Source organism: Ranitomeya imitator, chromosome 5 (assembly GCF_032444005.1).
Source record: "Ranitomeya imitator isolate aRanImi1 chromosome 5, aRanImi1.pri, whole genome shotgun sequence".
Taxonomy (NCBI): Eukaryota; Metazoa; Chordata; class Amphibia; order Anura; family Dendrobatidae; genus Ranitomeya; species Ranitomeya imitator.
In genome coordinates, this window is record NC_091286.1 from 495,009,276 (window position 1) to 495,032,652 (window position 23,377).

At 44.2% G+C, this 23,377-nt stretch overlaps 1 protein-coding gene across 3 annotated transcripts in view; it reads left to right on the forward strand.

Annotated features, from left to right (window-relative positions):
* The window catches only part of IFT80 (intraflagellar transport 80), a 187,924-nt gene extending 179,618 nt beyond the window's left edge, over nucleotides 1-8,306 (forward strand). For all 3 annotated transcript variants that reach the window (XM_069727415.1, XM_069727417.1, XM_069727416.1), the window contains exon 20: nucleotides 6,825-8,306. In XM_069727415.1, coding sequence (XP_069583516.1) covers nucleotides 6,825-6,950 — 126 coding nt within the window. In that variant the 3' untranslated portion in view covers nucleotides 6,951-8,306. The remainder of the gene's footprint in view (nucleotides 1-6,824) is intronic.
* Nucleotides 8,307-23,377: the final 15,071 nt, after the last annotated feature.

Below are 23,377 nucleotides of genomic sequence, written 5' to 3' on the forward strand. Positions count from 1 at the left end.
CAAAGTGTGTTCCAGCATGTAGATGACCGGAATAGTGATGCTAATGACAGCATTGTCAGCGCTAACCATCTTAGTAGCCATTTCAAAACTGCAGAAGGGTGTAGAGATCCTTTACCTGTGCCCACTCCACAAGTGTGATTTGCACCACGTCCAGACTGCGTTGGCCCAGGCTATGCAAAATGACATACTACACCAGAGCTTGTCGCTCCTGCCACAGCTGATACAACATGTGCAGAGTGGAAATCCACCGTGTTGGAAAATCACTAATCAAACAGTTAACCGGTAGGCCCAAAGACCTCTGTAGCGATGCAAGTCGATGACCTGCGGGCGCGATCTTCGGAAGTGAGCACACAGCGACCGTGTTTCTGCAGCAGTGCATCCAGGAAGGGATAGTGGCGTAGAAATTGCTGTACCACCAGGTTGAGGACGTGAGCCATTCAAGGCACATGTGTGAGGTTGCTCCGGTGTAGGAGCTCCACCAGGCTGGCACAGTTATCGCACATGGCCTTCCCTGGCTCCAGGTTTAGTGGAGACAGCCATTGCTGTAACTTGGCCTGGATAGCTGTCAAAAATTCTTGAGCTAAGTGACTGTGATCTTTAAGGCATATTAATTTAAACACTACGTGATTGCTGTAAGCTATTTCTGCGCAGTACAGAGATAGGGGAGACTATCTGCACCGTTGGAACACATGTCTGATTAAGGGTGAGGTTGAGGGCAAAGGTGGAGACCTAGAGGAGGCAAAAGCAGTGGAGGAAGTGTTGGATACAGAGGTTTTCCCGCAAGCCTTGGGGATTCACAGACATGTGGATCAGCCCCTTGACCACCTGCCCCCACAGCCACCAGAGTCACTCAATTTCCGAGGCCGGCTAGGCCGCATTTTAGCACAGTGAGATTCCCACAATAAGGCATGTGCCGGTTCATGCATGTACTTGTCACATTATTGCAATTCTTGCTTCTACTGCTTGTTCTTGCACATTTGACAGATAACTTGTGTTGGGTCATCCTTTACGATCTCCAAAAACGCCCAGGCAACCCTTGCCCCCTCTGCACACTCGCAATCGGTGCTGGTCAAAGAGGATGCAGTTCTTGTCGAGGTTGTGTCACTTCGTCACAGACACTTGTCTGTGTGGGAAGCTGCAACGTAACCTCCTCATTTTCCTCCTCTGCTGAGCTACTCAGCTGTGTACCTCTGGGTACCTCCTCACCCTGAGTCACCCTCCTCTTCCTGCCCTGACACCACAGTACAGTCCTTGTGCGCCTCTCGTATCTGAGTCTCATCAAGATCACCTCAACCCTCGGTGGTTAATGTCTGATGATGAGGGTCTGGATTCTGCTTGGAGCCTACTTCGTCTGGCCCCGCATCCAACATGAAAACATTTTGGACATCGGTGCAGATGCTTTCATACTATGGATTCTTTGGAGCAGACCTCTGATGCCCATGGAATAGAATGTGTGAACAGCTCTTCAGAATGGCCCTTCTTAGGTTCCCCACAATCAGTTGGGCATTTGGAAATATTTGAGGTGGGGGGGGAACAAGGGTGATTGGGGTGCCACCTCTGAGGATTGTACTGTGTGTGATGTTAAGGTGGAGGAAGAAGAGGAGAGGCCACTTGATGCAGCGCTTGCCATCCACTCAAGCACATGCTCTTTCTGAGCCTTGTAGATGACAAGGCGTATTGGCTGCCAAAGAAAGGGAGTCGAGTAGGCCGGCCAGTAATATGTTGTTAATGGTCTTTGGGTAGGATGAGACTGTGTTTGTTCAGTTGTGCTTTCATTCATTCATTCACATTAACACCTAACCTATGTACACATCAAACACCAAGCCTTCCACCATCACCTCACTTTTTCCCACTTACTTTATATACTCAAGTATAAGTCGACCGGAGTATACGCCGAGGCACCTAATTTTGCCACGAAAAAACTGGGTAAACTTATTGACTTGAGTATAAGCCCGGGTATGCATTGTCCCCTCATCCCAATCCTGGTATGCATGGCTTCCCATCCCGTCCTTGTATGCATGGCTCCCCCATCCCGTCCTTGTATGCATGGCTCCTTATCCCCTATCCTTGTATGCATGGATCCTATAATTAAAAAAAAACATCCTACCTTCCTGCGGGTCCTCGCTGCATATCGTTCCAGCGCCAGCAGCTCTTCCGACCGAGCGATCACGTGGCCCCGCTCATTAAGGTAAAGAATATTGACTCCACGCTGTGGGATTGGAGAGGCATGAACATTCATTATCATTTCCTTAATGAGCAGGGCCATGTGATTGCTCGGCCGGAAGAGCTGCTGGTGCCAGAACGAACGAGATGCAGCAAGAGTGCGCAGGGAAGGTATGTAGAATGTGTGCTGTGCTGGAAGCCATCAGCTGCGGCAGTAACTGCACTCTAGAAGAGAAATTAATATTCACTGCCAGGGCAGTGAATATTAATTTCTCTTTAGCAGCGGGCACAGTTACAGCCGCAGCCGCCGTCTCCTGCCTCTGTGACCCGCTGCTTCGCCGCTCCCCTTTCCCCGGCCATCCTTCTGGGACAATGACTCGTATATAAACCGATGGGGTGGGGCGTTTTCAGCAGAAAAAATGTGCTGAAAAACTCGGCTTATACACGAGTATATGCGGTATGTTGTAAGTAGGCTTCCCCTCTTGTACCCTGCTCTTTCACAACCTTAGGCCCACAGCTGTCAGTCACCTGTCACTAAATGAACAATCACTATTTATTTTCTTCGATAGTGTGCTTGAACAACTGTTATGCTTAACGATTTTTAAGTGGAAATCTGACCTTCTGATTTGCTACTGAAACACAGTTTTAGCAAAAACGATTTGGAGTAGCTAATTGTGCCTAGTAGCTGCACCACTATATTAGGCCTAACGATTTTATTTAAAGTAGAAATCTGACCACCTGATTTGCTACTGAAACATTTTTAGCACAAATGATTTGGAGTCGAAAATGGAGCTTCCACAGACTGCCACACAGTATTTGCACACTCTACTTTGATTTTGGAAGATCGATTTCACACAGGTCAAGTTCAGCAGCACCAGCTCTCTGCACTGTGACACCGCGCAAATGATGCCAGCCAGCAAAACAAGATAACCGCTTTTTATATGGCCAGGGACATGTGACTTTGACAACCAATCACAGAAGACCTTGTGTCATGACGTTGTCGATGGCTTCTGCACCCTGATTGGTTGCAGGAATCAACACACAAAGTTAAGTTTAAAAAAGACTCATGCCGCTCCTGTAATCTATTCAGACTCTCCCTTAACCCCTCCACACCCCCTCCACTCATCAAATATATCCCCCAGACTCATAATACAGCACCACTATCATAACCAAAGTAATACAAAAGCATTCGTGGAAACGCGATGATTTACAGAACGGTGACTGACTTTTGTCGACTTTGAGTAAAAATACTCGTGAAACCGAACGTGCTACTTTCGTGCCGAATTTGAGATTTGCAAACGTTTTCTGAACACGTTCTCTCATATCTACTCAGGCCAGCAAGCGTTGGGCCCTTTAATTACTCTTTGCAGCGTGACCACGCACATTCAGCATTCACTACTTAACATTGTGGTGCATGCAATAAAGGATTATGTACTCGTACATGCACATTCTGCACTCCCGTCCCACCAATGAAGACCGCAGCAACAGCCCCAGCATCTTCTGTAATGTATATGGCCCAGAATCAGATCCTGTGACGTGTATGCCCCCAGTCCTTCCTGTGACGTGTATGCCCCCAGTCCTTACTGCTATCTTTATAATAATCTTTTTTTTTTTTTATATAGTGCTAACATATTCTGCAGCGCTTTACAGTTTGCAGACATTATCATCACTGTCCCCATTGGGGCTCACAATCTAAATTCCCTATCAGTATGTCTTTGGAATGTGGGAGGGAACCGGAGTACCTGGGGGAAACCCACGCAAACACGGAGAGAACATACAAGCTCCTTGCATATGTTGTCTTTGGTGAGATTTGAACCCAGGACTTCAGCGCTGCAAGGCTGCAGTGCTAACCACTGAGCCACCGTGCTGCTATGTATTTTTCCCCCAGTCCTTCCTGTGACGTGCATGAACCCAGTCCTTACTGCTATGTATTTTTCCCCCAGTCCTTCCTGTGACGTGTATGCCCAGTCCTTCCTGTGACGTGTATGCCCAGTCCTTCCTGTGATGTGTATGCCCCAGTCCTTCCTGTGACGTGTATGCCCCAGTCCTTCCTGTGACGTGTATGCCCCAGTCCTTCCTGTGACGTGTATGCCCCAGTCCTTCCTGTGACGTGTATGCCCCAGTCCTTCCTGTGACGTGTATGCCCCAGTCCTTCCTGTGACGTGTATGCCCCAGTCCTTCCTGTGACGTGTATGCCCCAGTCCTTCCTGTGACGTGTATGCCCCAGTCCTACCTGTGACGTGTATGCCCCAGTCCTTCCTGTGACGTGTATGCCATCAGTCCTTCCTGTGACGTGTATGCCATCAGTCCTTCCTGTGATGTGTATGCCCCAGTCCTTCCTGTGATGTGTATGCTCCAGTCCTTCCTGTGACGTGTATGCCCCAGTCCTTCCTGTGACGTGTATTCTCCAGTCCTTTCTGTGACGTGTATGCCCCAGTCCTTCCTGTGATGTGTATGCTCCAGTCCTTCCTGTGACGTGTTTGCCCCAGTCCTTCCTGTGACGTGTATGCTCCCGTCCTTTTTGTGACGTGTATGCCCCAGTCCTTTCTGTGACGTGTATGCCCCAGTCCTTCCTGTGACGTGTATGCCCCAGTCCTTCCTGTGACGTGTATGCCCCAGTCCTTCCTGTGACGTGTATGCCATCAGTCCTTCCTGTGATGTGTATGCCCCTAGTCCTTCCTCCTTCCTGTGATGTGTATGCCCCCAGTCCTTCCTGTGACGTGTATGCATCAGTCCTTCCTGTGACGTGTATGCCCCCAGCCCCTCCTGTGACGTGTATGCCCCCAGCCCCTCCTGTGATGTGTATGCCAACAGTCCTTCCTGTGATGTGTATGCCCCCAGCCCCTCCTGTGACGTGTATGCCCCCAGCCCCTACTGTGACGTGTATGTCCCCAGCCCCTCCTGTGACGTGTATGCTCCCAGCCCCTCCCGTGACGTGTATGCCCCTCCTATGATTTATGTGCCCCAGCATCTTCTTTGAAAATTAATCGCAGAGTCTCCTGAGCTCCAGACCGACAAAAATCTGGAAAATCAGTTACGTTTAGCAACATCAACACCACCTAACCTCACAGCACCAAAGAGAAACAGGTCCATTAGGGGTGGTTTAATTACATTTTTATATAGCAGAATAAATATCAAGTTGATAATGTTCTACAGCCCCCAAATGATGGTATAAATATCCAAATGGCCCCAGGCTAAAAAAAAAGGTTCCCCACCCCTGCTTCAGGATATGTACAGGCCTAAAATCAAATGCACTATCATGGTGCAGTGGGCCCGAGTAAAGATGGCGACTACACAGGTGCGTTAAGCCAGTACATGTCCGGGCCCATCTGAAGTTTTCTAGAGAGCATTTGGATTATCCAGAAGAGTATTGGGAGAATGTCATATGGTCTGATGAAACCAAAGTAGATCAACTGACGGTGAGTCAGAATAATAGGTGGCGCTGAGGCTTAAAAGAGCTGTCAGTACGCCGGGACACTAGGGATAAATGCGGTATCCACCGCTAATAGAGCTAATATTAGCGGTGGATACTGCATTTATCCCTAGTGTCCCGGCGTACTGACAGCTCTTTTAAGCCTCAGCGCCACCTATTATTCTGACTCACCGTCAGTTGATCTACTTTGGTTTCATCAGACCATATGACATTCTCCCAATACTCTTCTGGATAATCCAAATGCTCTCTAGAAAACTTCAGATGGGCCCGGACATGTACTGGCTTAACGCACCTGTGTAGTCGCCATCTTTACTCAGGCCCACTGCACCATGATAGTGCATTTGATTTTAGGCCTAGACAGATGATTCGCTGTGCGATGACCTCCCCTTTTTGACCCCTACAGCTTGAGGATACGTGCCCCCTTCATGGAGTATTACGAAAAAGAATGGCCAGCTTCGTATGAATATACACAGAGAAGATATAAAACGAATAATGAGAAATGGGGAGACCCTGTATATGTTTATATATCTGTAGTGTACTACCATATGTATAATAGGAAGGAAAGTTCAGGATATGTACACACAGCATTATTTTAAGAGTTCAAAAAAACAAGTTTTTCAAGCATAAACCATTTCAGTTAATTTTCCTTTTTTGGGGAATTTTTCAATGATGTTTTCTTTTCCTGAAGCGGTTTTGAAGGAGTCATTTTTTTATTTTTTTATTTATTTATTTAAAAAAAATTTTTTTATCTGCCTGGCAGCTTTTTAATTGGACAATATGGAGAGGATTCCCTTAGGATCCGCTTCCAAGAAAGTGATATGTACTTTCTTTTTAGATCAGATGTGTTTTAACCCTTTCCCTTATTAGAACGCAAATGAACATCCTGGCTGGGACCTCAGTTCTCCCCACACACGGCTGAGGCTTGCTGCCACCCAGAGCTCAATCTCTGACTGCGGCATTTAAATGGCACGCACTCTTCGCTCCTCCACGACGTGGGTGAGGGGGTGACTATGGGTTACGAAAACAGCTAGCGGACTGATGAAAGCCCCCTTCGCTGACATCTGTGAAGCTCAACCATAGATCAAGGTTTTCACACTATACTTCAATACTGTGGATACCTGTTTTTGAGACTGAGCCGTATTGTGCTGAGATGGATCATAAACTACTGATGTTAGTGAATTGTTTGTTAAACTTCAATCTTTTCCTTTTCTTTTTTATTTTTGATTAGGTTGAAGTAGACTGGGAGAAAATCCGAGCCAAGATTGAAATGGAAGAACTGAAAGCGAGAGAGGGGGCATCTACCGGGGGTCTGCAGGGCCCCTCAACTAGGAGCAGCATTTCATTGCAACATTGAACTGAACAGTACAGCGCTGTATGACATACATGATCCTCAGTTTCCCATTATTGAATACATGGCACTAGTCAACTAAGGACTGGAATCTGCAAGGGATTGGAGAGCAAGTCTTACCATTTTTTAAAATAAAATATATTAGTAAGTTTGTTGTTTTGTTTTTTTTTCTGGTTTTTGCTCTTAGTTTCAGAATTATCCGGTTCTGGGAAACATTGTGACTGATATAATTTGTACAAATGTGCTTTTAAGATATTGTAATACAAATTATAAGATAAAGCCAAATGGGCCCTAAATATTTCCCTAACTTCAGTGATGCGTCAATATTTCATATTGTAACATCTTCTAGATTTGTTTTCATTGTTGTTGTGACAAAGGACGTGCAAGGTTAAAAGTTCCCTCACCATGAATATTATCCATTGTTTTCTTAGGAGAAATAATTCATGTCTGACTATCATTTAATATTTAGCAAAAAACTAATGACCTTTATATCATAAATGCATTTTCCTTAGATTTAAAGGGTTTTACCAGTAATCTTTCATACAGAGTAAATACAGCTATTTTGTAGCTGAGCAACTGCAACCTTTTAAAACGGTTTAATCTATTTTAAGCCCTATGTAATTTTGTAATTAGCTGTTTTTATTAAATTCTCTACAATTTTCCCGATCCTGCTATTACCTATATCTGTGTGTTTTTACTTTTCTTCCTGTGATATTTTGTTTGAGAGAAATCTCAAACCGGATGTAACAGGAGGCTGGGGCTTCATTCACTTCTCTGTAACATCTATTACCCCTCCTCCCGAAACAGGACGACGGCGCTGGTGTCACTTACACTGCTTCTGTCACCACCCCCTACAGCATCACTTGCTGCCTTTCCCTAAACCTGAGGCCTATCGTATGCACCTTTGTTGTACAATTGAACCTAATTAATTTCTCACTGTATTTAGCCATTTTTGGCTAGATAAGTAATAACGTTCTTCTGGGCAGTCACTGCCAAGTTGTACAGAAGATTGACTCCTCTCATAATCGGTACATTATCACACATACCATAAATACATGTCAGATCTCTGTAACTATTTCTTAGTTTATTTTTTTAGGTTGAGAACTTTTGCACTGTTTTAATTTCCCCCCATCCACAAGTTATTTATCTTATATCATTATTTTATATGCAGCTATATGGATGTCACATTTAAGCCTTCACACTGCATTGTTTTATAAAGCTGTCCATATTAATATCTATCATTTATTTTGTAAATTACAATGTGAAAATCTCTGTAATCCTTTTTTACCCTTCTGTATATTCTGCTCAGTATTTTTGTATTCTGTAACAAATAAACCCGAATAGACACCTTGGTCATGTTAAGTGAGCGCACACTTATTTTCACATGCCTAATTTCATGTCTACACTATATCGAGACACTGGAAACCGACTGCCTGATGTTAATTTGTGGATAGGCCTATAAATTGGCCGTAAAAAGTGAGTATTTTTTGTCAGGTTCTGCCCAACATAATGTAAGAAAATCCAGCCTTTAGCTTCTCCCAGGTTGCCAGTTGGTTGCATGTCCGACTCTCTTTACAATGGAAGATGAGTAGCATCTCATTGGACTTGCAGCTCCTTACCAGCAAGGTGGCTCAGTAGGTGTAAGTTTGCAGTGGTGGGCTCCTGGGTTCAAATCCCACCATGGACAGAGGAGTTTGTATGTTCTCCCCATGTTTGTGTGGCTTTCCTGCAAGTTCTCTGATTTCATCTCACTTTCCAAAGACATACTGATAGGGAATTTAGATTGTGAGCCCCAATATGGACAGCGATAATGTTTGTAAAGCTTTGTGGAATTAATGGCGCTATATAAGTGAGCAAAATAAATAAAATAAAAGTTCTCCTTTTGGACTAACCTTATGGCGAGTCAAGGAAGGTACAGGGATACAGAAATTTAAAGTGAGGCAAGCTTTCAACAGTCACTCTGTATTTGAAGAGTGCAGAGAACCACGGCACTAGGATAGATTGTCATCAAGATGATTGTTCATTAATAAAGTCAGAATATCAACATACTGTAAGGTGGCCAACATGAATGTTTCGGTCCATCTACTCTTTGGTCATAGTCTGGAACGATGTGTATTAGTGTGCAGGACATTGGCTGACAGTACTCTATCTTCCTGCACACCACTCCACATTTCACCACGCCGGTAGGGCCTAACCGTGTACATTCGCCTTTTTAATGTTAACCTGCCTTCTCTGCAATCTATCCAAGTATTTCCTCTACGCAATTAATGAGGTCTACATCTTACCACTGTGCAACACCAAACGTCAAGAGTCCTGCCCATCCTAACATTTTTCATTAGAAGAGCATATCAAAATCGGCTGATGTCTAGCTGCTCTGACCCCCAGCGATCAGCTCTAATCTGCAGGGACACCAGAAAAAAATTGGTTAGAAATTACATGGGTCTCATCAAAACCAATAAGCTTCAGAAAGAGAGTGTGGAAACCGCTTTTATTTTCTTTCTGCTCCATCTAATTGATGGAGGTTATGAAGAAGGGACCTCACTCTCTTAACTGTGTTTTGAAAATGTGTTGGTTTTTTTATAAGCTGACTGCCCTTTCAGCTGAGGGACATAACAATGATATACATGGATCCTGATTGTATTTGATCTTTAATTCCCTTTCACTATTCATATGCACATAATATTCTATAATATTTATTCATGAAATCAATAAGGCCACTAGGTATCAACGCAACAGTCCATAATGCATTACAATGTATTAAAAATAAGAATGCTATAGAATACCAAAGTTTACTCATCAGGAACTATTAGGGCTTGTTCACAGGTTGTGTTTTCGCTGTGTTTTACAGGGGTAAAGAAAAACTCATTTATTTTGCTGGCACAGTAAAGTGCAGATTTCTGAAATCTTATGCAGATGCTGCTTAGTTTTTCCTTGCAGAGTTTAGCCATTATTGTGTTTTTTCAAATCTACAGCAGGTCGATTATAGTGATGAGCAAGTATACTCGTTGCTCGGGCTTTCCTGAGCACGCTTGGGTAACCTCCAAGTATTTGTTAGTGTTTGCAATTTAGTTTTCATCACAGCAGCTGATTTACAGCTATTAGCCAGGCTGAGTACATGTGGGGGTTGCCTGGTTGATAGGGAATCCCCACATGTAATCAAGCTGGCTAATAGCTGTAAATCATGCTGCTGAGGCGATGAAAACTTAATCTCCGAGCACTCAAACACTCGGAGACCACCCGAGCGTGCTCGGGAAAACCCGAGCAACAAGTACACTCGCTCATCACCAGTCGATTCTTTTAGCAGTTTTTCACCCATTCAAATGAATAGTGAAAAAAAAAGCAAGCAAAACTGCATCAAAAATGCACTATTGTTTTGTGGTGCAGAAAATCCAGCTGCAAATATTCAACATGTGCACATACACTTGGGGTATATTTGCAGGTTGCTCTCTTGGTGCTTTCTTGTGTCCTTACTTGAGTTTTATGCTGCATTTTTACTTGCGTTTTTCACCCATGTATTTGAATGAATGAAAAATAGAGATGAGCGAACCCGAAGTTCGGGATTCTTACTGTAAGTGTACGGTGCTAAACTTCGAAGACTGACTTCACTCAGAAGTCTGTTTTAATGTTCGGAGATACGAGGGAAATCCGAGAAAAGAGAGCGCAAATATTTTCCTGCATCATAGTTTGGGTCCCGATTTGTTTTCAATGGGGTTCGGGTACAAGTTAAAGTTCAGGTCAAGTTCTGGTAACCGAACCGAGCTTTGTACTAAAGGTCCAGTACCAGAACTTCCACGGGTCCGCTCATCCATAATGAAAAACACTAAAGGAATCCACATGCTGCGCCTTGGCAAAAAATAGAGCAGGACTAACATACACTCTGAAAAAAAAACTTTGTATGTGTATGAAATTTCAGAAATCCCATGCTGATTCTATAAAACTATGGATTTTATGCACCATATACGTTGTGTAAGAAACGCTGTAAAAACGCCAGATGTCAACATACGCGCACTGTATAAAATAATAACTTTGTCTCCCACATGCCATAGTGATATCAATTGTGAATCCATAAATAACATAATTAATATTAGACCATCATTGAAGTGAGAAGAAATGAGTTAGGTCGCTCAATACAAGAAGTTTGACTCGAAATAAAAAAAAAATAATAATAATGAAACCACCTAGTCCCATGTCATAGTTCATTCAGTCTTCTCCTGGCTGCTAGCCTAGAAGATGAATCATGTATTGTGCTGGTAATTATTCCTTAGGTCAAACGATCTATATGATTTTATACCTCCACCTGGAAACTCCAAAAATCATTAGGCTATGCGCACACGATTTGCTGCGGATCCACAGCAGATTTTTCCGCGCAGAAACGCTGCAGATCCGCACTGTGATGTACAGTACAATGTAAATCAATGGGATAAAAAAAATAGCTGTGCAGATGGTGCGGACAAATCAGTGCAGAATTGCTGTGGATTTCAAACACGTGCATGTCACTTCTTTTGTGCGGATCTGCAGCGTTTCTGCGCCCCTCCATGTTAAAAATCCGCAGTGGGAAAAACTGCAGAAAATCCACATCAATTCCACATAAAAACCACACAAAATCCGCATAAAAACCGCAGCAAATCCGCAGCTGCGGATTCTGCCAGGAGATGCGGATTTTGCGCAGAAAATTCTGCACCTCTTTTCCTACATGTGCACATAGCCTTACACTGGTTCTCATCAGAGGTGCAACTTGTAGCTTCTGGGCCCCAAAGCACAATGTGTAGAAGGATCCCTACCCACCATGTGCTAAATCCCAAGTTCACATGTAGCATTAGCAGCTGGTTTTAACATCTGTACTATATATTGTTGTCATGTACACACTTCTCAGCACTTGATGTGGGGTGCACCTGCAAGGGTTAATTTGTTTTTTCTCAATCCAGCTCTCAACCTCTATTTTTGTCTATGAAGTGAGCATAAATCACACCCAAATACAGTCCAAACACCCCGATTTCTTAATGCCGGCTGCCACCACTCATCAAACACACAGGGTGATGAGTCCCCAAAATATGTTAGGGTGTGACCTTTTGATTGTCAGACAGTACAGTATCTCAAAGGCTATGGATTCTTTAGAGCATGCAAGGAACTTATTAAAGATTTAAAGCTTTAATATAAAAATATACAGTGCTTACAACAAAAGATATAAAAAGGTAAAAATAAAACAACATACAAATATTCAAAACAGTTATAAAATGCAAAGGGCGAAATAATATAAATACCTAGTGTTTCCTTAGGGGAAGGAGAAAATGAATTATGGATCACAGGCAGCATCTGCAGCCCCCACATGTGAGCAACGTCTTTTCTGTCACTCCGCTTTATAGTCTTGACCATAGGCTTGTACTTCCAGGATGACCCGGATTGGCATATTTAAAAGTTGCTGTTTGTGAATGGATTATGGGCTACGGTGTGGCATTTCAAATATCCTGTGTTCCCTCCTTCTCGCTATACAGTCAATAGGAAATATTCTGCCCAGTTATAAACTCATTTGCTACTTTTGAAGCTCCCATGTTTAACACCGCTCAGTATACTTCCAGGAGACCCTCCACCTTTGGTTCTTCGTTCCTGCAATAAGAGTAGGCCGATGTTCTCTCCTTTGTGTAAAGAAGGTATGTGGATGCAGCCTTAACTAATTATTTTACTGATATTATAGTTTCCCTTACATATTATATATTTCCTTCACAATGCACATCCTGGTCCACATTCAATGTGAATTGTGACCTCTATACTAGTGGTTTTCTATAGAGATACTTCTCCTTAACCCAAATATTCTGCTAGAATCTTAAATAGCAGTGCCAGGGGTAACTGGATCTTAGGGTCTGTGAATTCCTAATAAGTGTTTTGCACCATGAACAGCAAAAAAAACATGCTGACTAGGCGTCCACTGTCTATGTGCACCTATCCTTTCCCGACATATACTATAATAGCAATAACTGGCCTCTGCGTACTGTTTAACCATATAGAAAAAATTCACCGCACACTCTTAGATGCTGGTTTGCAGACGTGTATTTACACTTTTATTCCAATTATTCCAAAAGTAGTTTGACAGAAAAAATAACACACAAGCAGTGTAGAGATAAAGTATGATACAACAACCCAAAGTTTAATATTTTGTTTTTTGTCTTCACTAGTAACCCCATGACTAAGACCCAAGAGGGTCGAAACGTTGGGTTGTTATATCATACTTTATCTCTACACTGCTTGTGGGTTATTTTTTCTGTCTGAAACTACTTTTGAAATAATTGGAATAAAAGTGTAAATACACGTCTGCAAACCAGCATCTAAGAGTGTGCGGTGAATTTTTACTACTCAACTCTGGGGCCATCTAGGTCGGTTACACCAGCACCTCGTAATTTAGACCTGAGTGCACACCATTTTTTCCTCTAACCATATAGAAAAGCGCTGTAGACTGTTCTTTCCTTTGCCGAAAGATAATGAAAAGAAGCATGTCATGCAGTATACATTTCTTTACAGTGGTTTCCTGTGGTGGACAGATGCCCTGGTAACCACCCTGACTGCACCCTGTTGGGTGCACACCTCCTGGGCTTAATAGGAGCACTACAAGTTGTAGTACTCTTGAATGCACAAACATTTAATCCAACTATTTTCTACAAATTGTTAAAGGACGAGTGTTAATACCTCTGGTTACACCACCAATGGCGATGCTTTTGAAGGAGTCCACATACTGAGATCGTTTTAACCAAAGCGGTTTTGCAGCCTACGAGAAGTTATGATCATTGACAGCAGGAAAAGTGGAATCATGAATCTTGAATTATTAAAAACATATGAACATTGATTATTATGGTATACAACATCCAATTCCATTGTCTGTAACAAGTGTTTTTTTTCAACTACCATATATCACAAACTGAGCTGTTCATCAGGAGGATGTATTCATTGTCCCATTTTATTCTTGTGATTTGGGACTTACAATTTATGAATTGCTGAAATAGATATCACTGCAGTAATTTGCTCTGCCCTCAAAGGGCAGATAAAGTACACCAGCTTATATACGAAAAAGTAGGTGACAGATTCCCTTTAAGGGGACCACTGGGGCTGTTGGTGATGTGTGTTTTTATATGCAGTCCCCAGCCGGGTACTGTGTCCTCCGGGTCTGTGGTCCAGCCAGCTCTCAGGTAGTTTGGGGTGCACTTTACCAGAACCCCCTTCTGATGTCTCCTTCCCTCTAATCCTGTAGAATGTAAGCCTGCAGGGGCAAGGTCCTTGCCCCTCTGTATCAATCTGTCATTGTTTGTTTACTGTAAGTGATATCTGTAACTTGTATGTAACCCCTTCTCATGGAAAGCACCATGGAATCAATGGTGCTATATAAATAAATAATAATAATAATGTTCCTTCTCTGTCCGTCTCACTGCACCGGCTCCCGTATCTCCTGCCCTGCACCTTCACACACAGTGTCCCGAGCTAGCAGCCTCAGATCCTGTCGGGCGACGTCCTCCTGGTCCCTTTGATCCTATGTGGCTTCCTTTTTAGCGAATGTGTGTGGTTGTGGCTGTGGCACATACAATTACCACAGCCTCTGGTTTGCTAGCTGAGTCCTCAGTTTCTCCACTAGTCTAGGGCCGGTCCCCTACTGGGACTTGGTCCCTCCACCTAACTACGGTTGGCATGGATTTGGGCCCCATGGGTGGATTCCTCACTACCCGTGCCCCTAGGGCCCCGTCTTCCTCTCTTACTCTCTAGAACTTCTCTCTGTCCTCTGGTGCTGAGACGAGCTCATCACTCCTCAAGTCCCCAGCTCCAACTCTCACTTATGCTCTTCTCTGCTCCTCCCCACAGACTGCCTAACTTACTAACTCCTCCCCTCGTCCACTTTCTCCACCCACACCCTCTACCTAATCTCTCCCTGGCCTGGAGATGTCTAGTGATGGGTGAAAGTGTTTGGGTTCTGTGCAGTTTCCCCTCCTTACCAGAGAGTTAGGGCACCACACCTCTGGCTGAGATGCAGTACCTCTGTGGCAACTTGACCCTCAGGGGCGCCACACATGTATATTCTGTGATATGTGATTTTTGAGTTGATTCACCTAATTGTTCGTTGACTTAGCAGTATTACCAACGCTTGTTTGGTGAGAGAGGTGATCACTAAAACGACTACACATTTGTCATATGTGTCACCACACTTGGTGCTGTATATGTACCTCCGGCATTGAAGTCTTCATGCATCAAATGTGACAGCCACAGAGGCATAGAGAGCAGTGGTAATTTGGAAACTTTCCCACCCAAAAATATCAGCCAAGGATAAAAGCGTAATTATTGGGGCATGGTGAACATGGAGTGTGAGTTTACCCGGCGATCAGGAAATTATTTATTGGCAAGACAATTTAGTTACTTTTTATCCAGCCTGGCACTGGCTACCAATTTCACCCAAAATGTCGCCAAGTTTCAGATTGATTTAGTGCCTTTATTTTGTGTATTTTTTGCGCAATTTTGTTCAAACTGTACTAAATACTGTGCTGAATACTGTGTCGCCCATCTAGGATGCATGAGGACCCGAACATTGGTCTTAGCAGACGAGGCAAAAATAGGGCACCAAGTACGTGATTATATATGGCAAATGTGTAAGCACTTTTTAGTGTCCGGTTGGAGGGTCGCTTTAATTCACATTTAAAGATACACAGAAATTTCACAAACGCACCAAACCCAAAACCTACAAGCTTCGAACTAAAATGTTTATATGACCCACTGGGAAACAGCCTCATATCACATCTATACTCTACATTTAATCAACCAAGGGATGTTTCAAAATTGAAGGCTATGGAATAATGGGAGAAAGACTTACGAGTCACTCTCACACCTCAAAGATGGTTTAAATGTTATGAAAATATATTAACGGTAAGTAACCAAATCTCCTTAACCGAGACATCTTTAAACTATTTCATAGAATACACTAAGTTCCCAGATTATTACATAATATTTATCAAACAATCCCTAACAAATGTTTTAGAGGATGCACTGATGAGGGCGACACACTTCACATTTGGTGGACGTGTCCAATAGTGAAATCTCTCTGGAAGGATGTAATTAAGTTTTAAGTTAATTAATAGTGATGAGCGAATATACTCGTTACTCGAGAATGATTTGCAGTTATTAGCATAAGTACATGTGGGGGTTGCCTGGTTGCTAGGGAATCCTCACATGTAATCAGCCTGGCTAATAGCTGTAAATCATTCAGCTGCGGTGAAGAAAACTAAATCTCCGAGCACTAAAAAATACTCGGAGGACCCCCGAGCGTGCTCGGGAAATCTCGAGTAACGAGTATATTCGCTCATCAGCAGGGGTGGATTAAGGGTAGCCAGGGCCCCGGGCTGTTCAGACAATGTGGTGTTGTGAATTCCGCTCTTGGGCTCCCTCCGGTGGTTGTAAGTGGCACTTTTGTGAGTTCTGCTCTTGGGCTCCCTCTTGTGGTTTCTAGTGGTATGGCTGCTCCTTGGAGTTAGCTGTCTTCAGCTGCCTCCACTTATCGTCTCTTCTGCTCCGCTATTTAAGTCTGGCTCTTTCTTCAGCCTGTGCAACTTGTCAATGTTTCCTGGCTGGATTCACATCTCTGCTTGGATTCTCCTGGTTTCCTGACCAGTTCTGCAAAGATAAGTTCTGGCTTTGCTCATTTCAGTCCACATGTTGTGGCCTTATTGTTCTGTGCATTCTATATTTGTCCAGCTTGTCAGTATGGATTATTTCTGTTAGCTGGAAGCTCTGGGAAGCAGATTTACCCTCCACACCTTTAGTCAGGTGTGGAGATTTTGTAAACTCTGTGTGGATTGTTTTGTAGTTTTTATACTGACCGCACAGTATCCTTTCCTGTCCTATCTATCAAGCTAGACTGGCCTCCTATGCTAAAATCTGATTTCATTTCTGCGTATGTTATTTTCCCCTCCTCTCACCGTCAATATTTGTGGGAGGCTATCTTTCCTTTGGGGATTTTCTCTGAGGCAAGATAGGTTTCCTGTTTCCATCTTTAGGGGAAGTTAGATCTTAGGCTGTGCCAAGGGGTCTAGGGAGTGTCAGGTACCCCCCACGGCTAATTTTAGTTGCGCTGCTAGGTTCAGGGTTTGCGGTCAGTACAGTTACCACTTCCTTCAGAGCTTGTCTCATGTTGCTCCTAAACCACCAGATCATAACTGTTATGACCTGGTGGTCAGGACAATAATTGACCTGGTGGTTAAGAGCACACGGAATGACCTGATAGTTACTGATAAATAAGGACGAGCTCTGGGACGTGGGAACTCTGCTGACCGCAATCCCTAATCCTATCACGCACACTAGAAATAGCCGTGGATTGCTCCTAACGCTCCCTATGCAACTCGGCACAGCCTAAGGAACTAGCTAGCCCTGAAGATAGAAAAATAAAGCCTACCTTGCCTCAGAGAAATTCCCCAAAGGAAAAGGCAGCCCCCCACATATAATGACTGTGAGTAAAGATGAAAATACAAACACAGAGATGAAATAGATTTAGCAAAGTGAGGCCCGACTTACTGAACAGACTGAGGATAGGAAAGGTTGCTTTGCGGTCAGCACAAAACCCTACAAAAAGACCACGCAGAGGGCGCAAAAAGACCCTCTGCGTCCCAGAGCTTCCAGCAAGCAAGACAATAATAAAAATAGCAAGCTGGACAGAAAAATAGCAAACCAAAGAAAATACAAGCAGGAACTTAGCTTCTGCTGGGAAGACAGGTCACAAGAATGATCCAGGAGAGAACTAGACCAATACTGGAACATTGACAGGTGGCATGGAGCAAAGATCTAAGTGGAGTTAAATAGAGCAGCCAGCTAACGAATTAACCTCGTCACCTGGGGAAGGAAACTCAGAAACACCCACCAGAGGAAGTCCATGGACAGAACCAGCCGAAGTACCATTCATGACCACAGGAGGGAGCCCGACAACAGAATTCACAACAGTACCCACCCTTGAGGAGGGGTCACTGAACCCTCACCAGAGCCCCCAGGCCGACCAGGATGAGCCAAATGAAAGGCACGAACCAGATCGGCAGCATGAACATCAGAGGCAAAAACCCAGGAATTATCTTCCTGACCATAACCCTTCCACTTGACCAGGTACTAGAGTTTCCGTCTCAAAACACGAGAATCCAAAATCTTCTCCACCACATACTCCAACTCCCCCTCAACCAACACCGGGGCAGGAGAATCAACGGATGGAACCACAGGCGCCACGTATCTCCGCAATAACGACCTATGGAACACATTATGGATGGCAAAAGAAGCAGGAAGGGCCAAACGAAATGACACAGGATTGATAACCTCAGAAATCTTATATGGACCAATGAAACGAGGCTTAAACTTAGGAGAGGAAACATTCATAGGAACATAACGAGACGACAACCAAACCAAATCCGCAACACGAAGTCGGGGACCCACACAGCGCCGGCGGTTAGCGAAACGTTGAGCCTTCTCCTGGGACATTGTCAAATTGTCCACCACATGAGTCCAAATCTGCTGCAACCTATCCACCACAGTATCTACACCAGGACAGTCCGAAGACTCAACCTGCCCTGAAGAGAAACGAGGATGGAAACCAGAATTGCAGAAAAACGGCGAAACCAAAGTAGCCGAGCTGGCCCGATTATTAAGGGCGAACTAAGCCAACGGCAAAAAGGACACCCAATCATCCTGATCAGCAGAAACAAAGCATCTCAGATATGTTTCCAAAGTTTGATTAGTTCGTTCGGTTTGGCCATTTGTCTGAGGATGGAAAGCCGAGGAAAAAGACAAATCAATGCCCATCCTAGCACAAAAGGATCGCCAAAACCTCGAAACAAACTGGGAACCTCTGTCAGAAACGATGTTCTCCGGGATACCATGTAAACGAACCACATGCTGGAAAAATAATGGCACCAAATCAGAGGAGGAAGGCAATTTAGACAAAGGTACCAAATGGACCATCTTAGAAAAGCGATCACAAACCACCCAAATGACCGACATCTTTTGAGAGACGGGGAGATCCGAAATAAAATCCATAGAAATATGTATCCAGGGCCTCTTCGGGACCGGCAAGGGCAAAAGCAACCCACTGGCACGAGAACAGCAGGGCTTAGCCCGAGCACAAGTCCCACAGGACTGCACAAAAGAATGCACATTCCGTGACAAAGACAGCCACCAAAAGGATCTAGCCACCAAATCTCTGGTACCAAAGATTCCAGGATGCCCAGCCAACACTGAACAATGAATCTCAGAGATAACTCTACTAGTCCATCTATCAGGGACAAACAGTTTCTCCGCTGGGCAACGGTCAGGTCTATCAGCCTGAAATTTTTGCAGCACCCGCCGCAAATCAGGGGAGATGGCAGACAAAATTACCCCCTCTTTGAGAATACTCGCCGGCTCAGGAACACCCGGAGAGTCAGGCACAAAACTCCTTGACAGGGCATCAGCCTTCACATTCTTAGAGCCCGGAAGGTACGAAACCACAAAATCAAAACGGGAGAAGAATAACGACCATCGAGCCTGTCTCGGATTCAACCGTTTGGCAGACTCAAGATAAGTCAAATTCTTGTGATCAGTCAAGACCACCACGCGATGCTTGGCTCCTTCAAGCCAATGACGCCACTCCTCGAATGCCCACTTCATGGGCAACAACTCTCGATTACCAACATCATAATTACGCTCAGCAGGCGAAAACTTTCTAGAAAAGAAAGCACATGGCTTCATAACCGAGCCATCAGAACTTCTTTGCGACAAAACAGCCCCTGCTCCAATCTCAGAAGCATCAACCTCAACCTGAAACGGGAGCGAAACATCTGGCTGGCACAACACAGGGGCAGAAGAAAAACGACGCTTCAACTCCTGAAAAGCCTCTACAGCTGCAGAAGACCAATTGACCACATCAGCACCCTTCTTGGTCAAATCAGTCAACGGTTTAGCAACACTAGAAAAATTAGCGATGAAGCGCCGATAAAAATTAGCAAAGCCCAGGAACTTTTGCAGGCTCTTCACAGATGTCGGCTGAGTCCAATCGTAAATGGCCTGGACTTTAACAGGGTCCATCTCGATAGTAGAAGGGAAAAAAATGAACCCCAAAAATGAAACCTTCTGAACTGCAAAGAGACACTTTGACCCCTTTACAAACAAGGAATTCGCACGAAGGACCTGGAACACCATTCTGACCTGCTTCACATGAGACTCCCAATCATCCGAAAAGACCAAAATATCATCCAAATACACAATCAGGAATTTATCCAGGTACTCTCGGAAGATGTCATGCATAAAGGACTGAAATACTGATGGAGCATTGGAAAGCCCGGATGGCATAACCAGGTACTCAAAATGGCCCTCGGGCGTATTAAATGCTGTTTTCCATTCATCGCCTTGTTTAATACGCACAAGATTATACGCCCCTCGAAGATCTATCTTGGTGAACCAACTAGCCCCTTTAATACGAGCAAACAAATCAGACAGCAACGGCAAAGGATACTGAAATTTGACTGTAATTTTATTAAGAAGGCGGTAATCAATACAAGGTCTCAAAGAACCATCCTTCTTGGCCACAAAAAAGAACCCTGCTCCTAACGGTGATGACGACGGGCGAATATGGCCTTTCTCCAAGGATTCCTTTATATAACTCCGCATAGCGGTGTGTTCTGGCACAGATAAATTGAACAATCGGCCCTTAGGAAACTTACTACCAGGAATCAAATTAATTGCACAATCGCAATCCCTATGAGGAGGTAGGGCACTGGCTTTGGGCTCATCAAATACATCCCGATAATCCGACAAAAACTCTGGAACTTCAGAAGGAGTGGAAGACGAAATAGACAAAAATGGAACATCACCATGTACCCCCTGGCAACCCCAGCTGGACACAGACATAGATTTCCAGTCCAATACTGGATTATGAACCTGTAGCCATGGCAACCCCAAAACGACCACATCATGCAGATTATGCAACACCAGAAAGCGGATATCCTCCTGATGTGCAGGAGCCATGCACATGGTCAATTGGGTCCAGTACTGAGGCTTATTCTTGGCCAAAGGCGTAGCATCAATTCCTCTCAATGGAATAGGATACTGCAAGGGCTCCAAGAAAAAACCACAGCGCCTAGCATACTCCAAGTCCATCAAATTCAGGGCAGTGCCTGAATCCACAAATGCCATAACAGAATAGGATGACAAAGAGCAAATCAGAGTAACGGACAATAGAAATTTAGACTGTACCGTACCAATGGTGGCAGACCTAGCGAACCGCTTAGTGCGCTTAGGACAATCGGAGATAACATGAGTGGAATCACCACAGTAAAAACATAGCCCATTCCGACGTCTGTGTTCTTGCCGTTCAGCTCTGGTCAAAGTCCTATCACATTGCATAGGCTCAGGCCCATGTTCATATAGTACCGCCAAATGGTGCACAGCTTTACGCTCACGCAAGCGTCGATCGATCTGAATGGCCAAAGACATAGACTCATTCAGACCAGCAGGCATGGGAAACCCCACCATGACATCCTTAAGGGCTTCAGAGAGACCCTTTCTGAAGATTGCTGCCAGGGCACATTCATTCCACTGAGTGAGCACAGACCACTTTCTAAACTTCTGACAATATATCTCCGCTTCATCCTGACCCTGACACAGAGCCAGCAAGATTTTCTCTGCCTGATCCACTGAATTAGGTTTGTCATAAAGCAATCCAAGCGCCAGGAAAAACGTATCAACATCACGCAATGCCGGATCTCCTGGCGCAAGGGAAAATGCCCAGTCTTGAGGGTCACCATGTAACGAAGAAATAATGATCTTTACTTGTTGAACAGGGTCACCTGAGGAGCGAAGTTTCAAGGCAAGAAACAATTTACAATTATTTTTGAAATTCAAGAACTTAGATCTATCACCAAAAAACAAATCAAGAATTGGAATCCTAGGCTCTGACATCGGATTCTGACCCACAATATCCTGAATGTTTTGTACCCTTATAGTGAGATTATCCATCAAAGAGGACAGACCTTGAATGTCCATGTTTACACCAGTGTCCTGAACCACCCAGAGGTAAAGGGGAAAAGAGAGACAAAACACACTGCAAAGAAAAAAAAATGGTCTCAGAACTTCTCTTATCCCTCTATTGACATGCATTAGTACTTTGGGCCACCTGTACTGTTATGACCTGGTGGTCAGGACAATAATGGACCTGGTGGTTAAGAGCACACGGAATGACCTGATAGTTACTGATAAATAAGGACGAGCTCTGGGACGTGGGAACTCTGCTGACTGCAATCCCTAATCCTATCACGCACACTAGAAATAGCCGTGGATTGCTCCTAACGCTCCCTATGCAACTCGGCACAGCCTAAGGAACTAGCTAGCCCTGAAGATAGAAAAATAAAGCCTACCTTGCCTCAGAGAAATTCCCCAAAGGAAACCTTGCCTCAGAGAAATTCCCCAAAGGAAAAGGCAGCCCCCCACATATAATGACTGTGAGTAAAGATGAAAATACAAACACAGAGATGAAATAGATTTAGCAAAGTGAGGCCCGACTTACTGAACAGACTGAGGATAGGAAAGGTTGCTTTGCGGTCAGCACAAAACCCTACAAAAAGACCACGCAGAGGGCGCAAGAAGACCCTCCGCACCGACTCACGGTGCGGAGGCGCTCCCTCTGCGTCCCAGAGCTTCCAGCAAGCAAGACAACAATAAAAATAGCAAGCTGGACAGAAAAATAGCAAACCAAAGAAAATACAAGGAGGACCTTAGCTTCTGCTGGGAAGACAGGTCACAAGAACGATCCAGGAGAGAACTAGACCAATACTGGAACATTGACAGGTGGCATGGAGCAAAGATCTAAGTGGAGTTAAATAGAGCAGCCAGCTAACGAATTAACCTCGTCACCTGTGGAAGGAAACTCAGAAACACCCACCAGAGGAAGTCCATGGACAGAACCAGCCGAAGTACCATTCATGACCACAGGAGGGAGCCCGACAACAGAATTCACAACACATAACAGTACAAGTGGCCAAAAATGAATTAAATGCTTCTCAAAAGAAGGAAAAGAAAGTTCTGAACCATTTTTTTTTCTGTGCTTTGGTTTGTCTTTTTTTTTTTTTCCTCTTGATATCTGGGTGGTTCAGGATATATGTTTTGGTATGGATATTCAGGGTTTATTTTCTCGTGTGGATCAACTTGCTGCAAGAGTACAGAGTATCCAGGACTATGTTGTCCAGACTCCGGCTTTAGAGCCCAGAATTCCTACTCCTGATTTGTTTTTTGGGGACAGATCCAAGTTTTTGAACTTTAAAAATAACTGCAAATTGTTTTTTGCTTTGAAACCCCGTTCTTCTGGTGATCCCATTCAGCAGCTGAAAATCATCATATCCTTGCTGCGTGGTGACCCTCAAGACTGGGCTTTTTCTCTTGAAACAGGGGATCCGGCATTATTGAAT